The sequence below is a fragment of the Phaethon aethereus genome, assembly GCF_964289735.1.
Source record: "Phaethon aethereus genome assembly, chromosome: 13".
In the NCBI taxonomy this organism is placed as follows: Eukaryota; Metazoa; Chordata; class Aves; order Phaethontiformes; family Phaethontidae; genus Phaethon; species Phaethon aethereus.
This window is the reverse complement of record NC_138589.1, coordinates 16,205,451-16,214,809: the sequence shown is the minus strand read 5'-3', so window position 1 is coordinate 16,214,809 and position 9,359 is coordinate 16,205,451. Positions and strand designations below refer to the sequence as shown.

At 38.5% G+C, this 9,359-nt stretch overlaps 1 protein-coding gene across 1 annotated transcript; it reads right to left on the bottom strand.

The window, feature by feature from the left end:
* Positions 1 to 582: 582 nt before the first annotated feature.
* CLEC3A (C-type lectin domain family 3 member A) lies at positions 583 to 6,570 on the bottom strand (the record flags this gene model as incomplete). Its single annotated transcript, XM_082005911.1, has 3 exons — positions 583 to 1,150; positions 4,248 to 4,328; positions 6,456 to 6,570. The coding sequence occupies 3 exons, from the start codon at positions 6,568 to 6,570 to the stop codon at positions 759 to 761; spliced, it is 588 nt and encodes a 195-aa protein (XP_081862037.1). The 3' UTR covers positions 583 to 758.
* Between the last annotated feature and the right edge of the window lie 2,789 nt (positions 6,571 to 9,359).

Sequence of the window (9,359 nt, the reverse complement as noted above, 5' to 3'; positions counted from 1 at the left end):
CATGATCTAGTCCCAGATCATACCTGGGTTTCTTCTGTGGGAATGTTCCAAATGACATCTAATATTTAACCATAATTGAGACATTTAGAAGCAAACATGTTTAGACTAACTGATGTTTTAGATCAGCTACTCCCCCCATTTTCTAGCAGTGTATCACTTTTAACTCCATGTAGTTTAAAAATTAACATCAGATTTTTGTTTCGTTTGGCTTTCTTAACCCATAGGTAAAACTCTTGGTCACAGATCGATCCTGTTAAACTTTACAAGGATGATGGCCATTTTTCATAGGAGCTCAGATGATCCCAAAGTCTCTCTTAAGCACTGGAACCGAAAGGGTCCCTACACCTTATATTAGGACATGTCACCATACAGCAATCTTTTGTAAACTTTCAATAAATCCACTAGAGTTCTGAGTTCAAGTAAATACTATCCTACCATGGAGATACAAAGTACAGAAATAGGAGGTGAATCCCAGCAACCTGAACATCAGGCTGAAATAATACGCCAAAATATGATACAATGTAGGTCAAAACATAATATATATTCCTGTACATAATGAGACCATTCACTAAACATAACATTTTTAGCATCTGAATAGAAAATAAATTAATAGAGAAAACTTCTGTTTCAGGAAAGGGTGAGTACAATGCAGGAAATGGATATTTTTAACTCGGCACTGTTTAAGTGGGAGGTGTTACTAACAAGCAAAACTGCATGTTAATAGACCAAAACATGGTCATGCTCATTTGTATATGTAATTATGGGATCAGAAACTCACAAATATACCTCTTGGCAGTGCGGCAGACTTCATCCACCCACTTGCCTTGTGATGACTGAGAAAAAAAGACACAGTTTTCACGCTTCCCCCCATTTGGTTGGGCACGATCCCAGTTGAAGTATTGTAGAGCCATGCCATTGACATCAACAAATTTCCCTTCATCTATCATGTCATTGATACCCAACCAAAACTCAGACACTCTAGGCATACTTTTCTTGCCATAATCTCGAAGAATGTTTGTTTCATCATTATTCCTTGGGATAGCCAGTGTCCCTCCCTTGGCTATGCAGTCTTCGTTGGCTTCATGAAAATATTTGGTGCCTTCTGATATGAGATAGCACTTCTTATGGGCCTTTGTCCCACGAAGACAGACTGTGAATAGATATTGGTTTGCATGTTCAGTAAAAGCTTGGGCTATAGCTTTGATTAATGTTTCCTAAAATTGTAATTTTCTAAAAGTATGTTGGGAATTAAGCAGGCAAGTCCCTCAGCAAGTGAAAGGCTCTTGCCTCCACAGAGTGGGCCTGAAAGTAGCAGTAAAGTTAGTCTTCCCTGCTATTCCTCCTGTTCATGTAGGACCTTGTATGTAGCCAGCATGTTAGTGTGCCTTTGGGAAGTCTGAACAGACTGCTCATAGGCACTCTGCAAAGCACCTTGGACTACAAGGGATGGCCAAAAGCAGAGCATCCTCTTGTAGATGCTCCAGAGGCACTTAAGAGGAAGGATAGGCAAAGCTGTGATCTTAACACCATAAATTGCTTTGGAGAACCTTTCCTGTGTTTATGCTGATAAACCTCAGGCCTGATTTTGAGCCCCAGATTCCCTCCAGCAATGTAAATCTCTCAAGAATTTTTTTAATTTTGCTGTTTCAGAATGCTAAAATATAAGCCAGGCCTGTTGTCAGTGTATCTTATGTCTTCTTTTAGCAAATAGTCCTGCTTTCACACATTTCTACCTTATTTCATCAGTCTTAAAACTGATGGAATGGATGAGGTATGGATGTTTGTATTGTTGGCAGATATGAGTTGGTCATCAGGAAATCTATACTTGGCTTTATAGTAAAGAGACAGATCTAAAGGACTTTTCATATTTATGATATTTAAGTGCCAAAGAAATGTAAAGTTTTATGCATTAACTAAGCCTAGTTCCTAGCAAACAAAGGCAGGGCAGAAAAGTGCTATTTTAAATGTGTCCTCACCACAAAAATATTGATTTGAAATTCATAATGCAAATCTCTGTCTGGATGATTGATAAAAGTATGTTTCCACCCGTAGAAGAGTATGCTTTCGCCTGTTTAGTTCTTAATTTCTGGTCTTTCCAGCAAAGTCTATCCCTTCAAACTCTAAATTCAAATGAGGTAAAATGACTTCAATCTAACAGTGCTTTTTCAAAGTGTAAACTTATTACTGAGCTTGCATGACAATCTGAACCGAATAATCTAAACATTTGCATTTATAAATATGTTTGCTTTTAGTTCTACTGGAACATACCAGGGAAGTCTTGATGTAAAGTCCAAATGTACTAGAACATTAATTTGGCATAGCTATATAACTGGAATTGCCTTGCAGAACTGCTGTCAGGGTTCTTCCAGCCCAAGATCTGTGTGGGCAGGCTTGCAGGAGTGAATCCTTAAACTTTGCTTTCCAGCTCTCCTAATGCAGATATGTGAAAAACTGATTCTCCCAAGAAAAATACGAGAACCGTCCTTGAGGGAGCATTCCTTCTGAGCTGACAAAGGTAGCAAAGGCCTGGAATAAACTCCTGTAAGAACTACTTTTAGAATCCTGCATGTCACTACATCCAGATTATTTCATTTATTGCTTAAGCTCATCTTGTTCTTATATTAGAAATATGTCATGAAACAATATGAACATATTCTGTCCTGACATTTTCTATAATCTGCTTCTAATTCCTGTCATCTGTTCTTGTAAAAAAGTAATTATGTATCCCATCAACAGGATATAGAAATCCACTTTGGACCATATCCTATATGTCTGAGATTTTTAGTATTTCCAGTTGTGGTATTCATTGTATTCCTTAGCTGCATTTTCAGGGTCATCATTTTATACTAGGACTTGTCCTTTAAATTTTTCCTTTCCAATTGCTAATGGCCAAAGAAGAGTAATGAACATATTTGCTAAATGTTGAATTCTTTAACAAATTTATATTCATGGGAAAGATCAGAGACTTCTTATCTACTTCAGCAATGCTGCAGTAATGATGGAGACTGTCCCTCTTTAGGGAGAAAGTATGTGCTGCTAAATGGTGTGTAGCAACATTTCATGGTATGTAGAAAGGAGGCCTGGGGAATTCAAGCAAAGGAAGAAATCAGATTGTAATGTGTGTCTTGTAAATGTCCATAAACTAAAAAAGCAGCTGCTTTTTCAAATATCATAAGGTCATTAATAAATACAGATAGAGTCGGAGGGGTCATAGTTCTCTTTTTGCCAAATTTGGAATCCAGTTGAATAGTGTGGTTTCTGAATTTAGAATATAGCTCAAAATAAGTTTTGAGGATAAAAAATCTCCTGGCTCTGGCTTCATTTCTAAGCCACTGCATGCTTACTCTCAAGCTCCTTCTGGAAGCAATACAAGAACTACTTTTAAACAAGAGTTACTTGTCTAGCACATGATCCCTCTTTTAAGAAACTTCTAAAGTCTTCTTATAAGAAATCTAAAATGAAAATATTTTGTAAAGCTCAAAAAGCTCTGTGTGACCCAAGACGTAAAACAGGACAACCCAGATGTTACCATCCCTAGGGAAAATATGTTCTGTTTCATATGAATGATGTAATTTCCTATGTAGTGTCCTCTTGTACATGTCTAAACACCAAGTTTTGTGTCAACAGCTGTGAAAAAGCACAACTGTCTAGTAGGTACATGTGTATTTACCAGTCTTATTTTGTTTGGAAATTTCCATCTGCCTATTAAATACCTAAAGGACTCTGCACATTGATGAGGAATATTTCTGAACTCACAGTGGGTATTACTTTGAAGTTTTATGGCAACATTCACATTTGAATGTCGCAATCTGCACACATTAAAAAAGCTCAGTCCTTTCAGCTTCCATTTGGGGGTATTCTGAGCCTTTTCCATGAATATTTTTGCTTTGATAGTTAGCCCATGTTCATATCAAAGCTTGGTACCTAACTCATTGACTGTCTAAACTCTTAAACCCAGCAACCCTCATTGTGTTGCCTTTATACCTAAGAATCACAGCTTGGGCTTGTGCGTAGCAAAGACAAAAGCAGTTCTTGCTCCAGATTAATTCTTGCTCTTAGCTCAGTCTTGATTTTACTTGAATTCTTTCTTCAACATTTGTCTCACCATTACAGCTATAGCTTACCACGCTCTTAAGGACTTGTATTGCTCAGTCACAAATCCTCATTAAAGAGAAGGATGGGAGTGAAGGAGAGAGGAAAGGCAGTGATAAGTTTTGGAAGCCATTGACCAGTGTAAGTTGCTTTACCTGTCTGAAGTGCCTGCATTTCTTTCAGAGCATTTACTTCTCGCCACAATTTGTCAATCTGGGTCTTTAGGTCATCTTTTTCTTAAATAAAAGAAATACAGAGAAATTAACAGATATGCATGTAAAAAAAAATTTTTTTTAATTACATGTTAAAAGCTGTGTCAAAATATCATGGCTTTCTGCATTGAGACATGTTTTGATTTCTTTTGAAGATTTTCTTCCTTGATGAAAGGATTCTTGTAGGGTTCCTATTAAAAACAGGAGGAACCCACTTTACCTTTCATCCTCATAGTTTAAATCTCATTTTCAGCTGGACTGTATCCTAGTAACTGTTTGCAGTTAATAATTATTTAGTGTGCCAGTATCTAATTTGCAGCAAAATTTGCCTATTTACTTTTGAACCTCTATACCATGGTGTGTATATATATGGCATACAAAATAATAGCAGGACACAAGTTGTGTTTATTCAAAGAAATGTTATTTCTGTGACCATGAAAGTTTCACACAACTTTTGTTTTAACAAGGTGAGGAACAGCTAATATAATCCAACTTCACAGTCTGAATGTATGCAGACAAGCTTGCTGAGCTGCAATTTCCCCTCACCAGGAGGAGCCTTCCTCTCTCCAGCAGTACATGAGGGCCTGGTGACACGAATGACACAAATACAGTCTGAATCGCCATTTTGTAGCACTAACAAAAGCACCAAGGCGATGGTGGGACAAGAAAAACTAATTTGCATATAACTCCACTTTCATGGTCTCTCTTCCATTCTTTTTTCTTAATCATTATAATATTCCACCACCATCAAACAACTAGCAGGCATGTTTCCATTGCAGAAGATGACAATTTGATTGCATTAGTAACCAGACCTTCCAGAAGCCACAGTAATGCACATGAGGAATAAATAAGCTCTCTCACATGTAGCACAACTAACAAAACCACAGTTCCTACAGATCTGTGTAACATCACCTAATCCTCCAGCTGCACCCCAGGAAGCTCATCTCTTCTCCATATTCCCTACTGCCTGTGAGGATAACCCCAGCTGTCCTTCGTGACTCCCTGGTTCCCCATGGCAGGACTCCCAGTTCCTCAATCCATGCTCTTCCCTGAGATTCCCAGTTCACAGTAGCCTCTCCATGTCCCCTGTTCGCTTCAAAAGAGGCAAAAAGCAGAACAAGCTGAGCTCCTGATGCAACCTTTTCACTAATGCAGAGCTCTTCCCCCCCCCCCCCCCCTTTCCCCCCATCGTCATTCTGAATTTCATAAAATATTGGGAAATTTATCCTCAGGATCTCCATTCCTCTGCAAAATTGTTTCAAGTTCAAAAGCAGTGGAAGATTGACAGACAAATGTGCTGGCAAAACAAATGTATAAGCAGCCTGTCCTTAGGACATCAAGCTAAAAACTGCATGTAAAAGGTTCAAAAGGAGAAGGAAGTATATATAACTGTATAGCTCCAAAGCAGTGTAATCATGTGGTGCAATGGCTTTATCAAAGCTGTGGCTTTTTTCATTGACTAGGAGTTTAAATATTTGCTATTAGTGTAACCTCCATTATACCCTCTTTTATTAGAAATAAGTCTTTAAATTAAATACACAGGCATTTCCAAGCAACATTAAGTGTTTTTCTATTTGCTCTGTAAGCTTTGCTCTGGGAATATGTGCTTTATCTTTTTCTGCTAATTCTTTTTCATTCGTTTGACTTGCCATTTCACAGTACTTATCATGCAGGTAAAGTTATATTCCACAAATATTAGACCGACATTCTGTTAAAATTAGGAAATGGTACAAAAATCAGAACAATAAACCTTGGAGAGTGAATATTTTATTCTGCTCTCTTTTACCATATGTACATGAATTTCCATTCTTCTGATTTTAGTCAATATAACTACATAACAAGGAATGATTGGCCAGAGTCCTCTCAGCTGTACCTCTGAGTCCTAAATAATATTGACAGAGATTAATAGGTATAACAAAGCAATATATTTACAACAGTTACACAGCTCTATTTCCATAACTCATTCTGCCACCTTATTTTTAGCTTTGCTAGCTCACATAAAAATATTTTAAAGACAGATATAATATAGACTCAACTGTCCTTTGTTAATAAGCATTTGTATCATGTTAGTTTCTGGTTTATGCAATGGTATTTAAGTACATAGTAAACTTGCATAAGTTTCTATCCCTCCTCCCAGTTAAAACCCAGTACCTTTCACTCTACGTTTGCTGTGCTTTCTGGCTTTGAATTTGGCAGCCTGGCTGATGGTCTGATCCAGCAGTAGTATGCTTATGAGTAGAAAAATCATAAGTCCAGTTTGTGCCATGTCTCTTCTTCAGAACTTAACAAGAAGCTTCAAGAGATTCTCTTTAGCAGCTCTGAAAGCAAGACACATAGACACATCTCAATAGGAACTGACTGAGATCAGTTTTATAAAAGTGTAGTGATAGGGTTGGCTGTAATCCTTGCTTACGAAATGTGTTTAATACTTAATCTGGCTGTAGCATAAGGCACCTCCTTGTTCTCAGTTCTCATCTAAAATTCCTATTGCTGTTTTGAGTTCAGCTGGGACAGGTTGCTTTTACAGGGGCTGTACCAGCACTGAGCAGTGCACTGATTGCTACTAATGAGCACCACATCTCCTGTTTTATCTTTGAAGACAAAATGTATGGAAAAGCAGATGGATGCTCAAAAACACCTCGTGCAATGCCAGCTTCAAGGAGGGGTAGCCAAAAGATTTCTGTAAATATAACAGGCTCACCCAGCATGGCTCTGACCCAAGCTGGCTAAGTCATGACAATGGTCATGATCTCATTTACATTGAAACAAAAAGAGAATTTACTCACTCCTGAGTAAACACAAACATTGCAGCTACATACACATATATACACACACACCCCAAAATCACATCATGTGAGGAGTGTATTTCTTAGGTATTTATTAACTCTTCATAAATTAAGAGATATGACTGCATTTCTGATTAAGAACAGCATGGGCTATCATCAGGGTCTAATCAGGGGAACAAAAGATAGCAATACTCTTCCAAAGGTTCCCAAGTCTTGACTGTATGGTTAGAGGAAGAGGTGCTGCTCTCAGTAAAGCACAAGATGCTTGAAGCAGGAGTGTCTCTACTCTGGAGAGCTCTCTGCATTTGGATCTCTTTCATTTGCCCTTGGGCTCTGTTGAGTTTTGTGGAGCTGCCTTTTAATTGGGATTGCTATAAGTCGTAGAACCTCTCACTGGTTTTGGTGGACAAATGAAATTGCCACAATAATGTGCCCATCCATCACACTTCCACCCCCCCCCCTGCCCCCGCTCCAGTAAGAGAGGGTTTATTTAAAACATTGACACTGAAGTCATCACTGGCTGCTGGGGTGCTGGCAGGCGCAGTTCATGCCTCCCAGAGTTGTTGTTCCAGACATCTCTTTGCTATCTCTGCCTTGGTTACATTCTGATCAGGTTGCCAGATTTTTTCAGAACTGTTACAGCAAGAGATATATTACTTTATTAAATGAAAGCTGAGAATTAGGGATGTGCTGTTATACTACATGAATGCATGCTTTTTCCAGCCCCCACATACAGTCTAAAAGCACTTCAGTACTTATAATGTAAAACACACCTACAGCATCTGTTTTGGATACCTTTAAACAACTAGCTATATTCTAATAATCTCTAACTAGTAAGCATCTATTAACCATTAGTTAATAAACTTTTCATAAATACATCCTGATAGGATAAAACTTCATTTCAGTGGTCCTGCTTCAAAATATAAGTATGTTACATTGTGTAGGGAAACTTCTGGATCAACAATGCTAAGTCCTAAGCGTTATTATGGACTGTAGCACACCAGAGATGGTTATTACAGGGCCCCCCCCCAGGACTTTAACAAATCACTCACACAGTCGCACATTTCAGTACACAGTTAAATGTGGAAAAAGCTCTCATTCCAACTAGCACACGAGAAACTGAAATGTGAGCTGTCAGAGAGAAAAACAAGAAGCTTTGTAAGGCTCTAGTTCAAGATTTAATCTGTCATTTAGAACTAACCCTAAATTCAGGGTTGATCTATATTTTATCCCAGTAATATTGGGGCATCAATGTAAGTTAATTAAGGGCAGGCAGCTGAATCAATAACTGCCTCCAGTGAGTTTTTCACTTGGTCCTTTCTCAGAAGTTGTGGAATTGCACATGAAGCTGTTCTTGAACCGCTGCAACTTGTAGCCTGACATATTAAACTTGTGCTAATTTTGGGTTACCTCAGTAAGGGAGCTGTAAGCCCCTGGAGCTGTTTCACGTGGGGCTTAGCTGTCCCACAGGCTCTGAGAGGATCATAGCTGGGGTCAGCAAGCATTTTAGTGTGTGTGTTTGAGGATTCAGTACCAGAACGTATTTGTTCCTGCTCCTAGGAACTTGAGTTTTCTAACACAGGCTTTCTTTTCTTTCTGTGAAATGAGTCTGACAGAAAAAGATTTCTACTCTACTGAGGCAAGCACACAAGTCACTAGAAATGGAGGTATAAAGAAAACATAGATTTGGTATTCTGAGAGTTCTTGGCCAAGAGCCTGAGTAAAAACCTGTCCTTTTTGAAGTATGCCATGTTATGGCCTTTTAAGAACGGACTGAAACTCTGTTTTGAAAGCTTCATTACTCTCCTTCAGTAGTGTCTTTGAGCATTTTACCAGTCTGCAAGCAACTCAGCTGGACTTCACTCCTAAAACCTGAATCGCAAAGCTGTCCATGCAGCTACTGTGAGAGACCACAGGGTATAGAGTCTTGTTTGTCTAGAATTTGTCTAGAGTACCTGAGAAATAGGTTTCACACTTATGATTAATCTGTACCAACTGGAGAAGCAAGTTTAACTTCTTGTATACGGTGTGTGGGTGGGAGAGTCAGAGAAAAGTCAAAATATGTTTGCTGCGAAGAGATAAACTCCCAGGGCTACTGTGAGGAAGCAGGAAATGGAACCACATAGAAGGTCTAGAGCCTTGCTGAAGTGACTGACTGCTCTGTGTATGGTCTTGAAACCAGCATTACAATGTCATTTAGAGTTGTAATTTTTCTTTTACTAATATAGTTATAGTAATATAATACAGCCCCATATACCTATGTATAGGT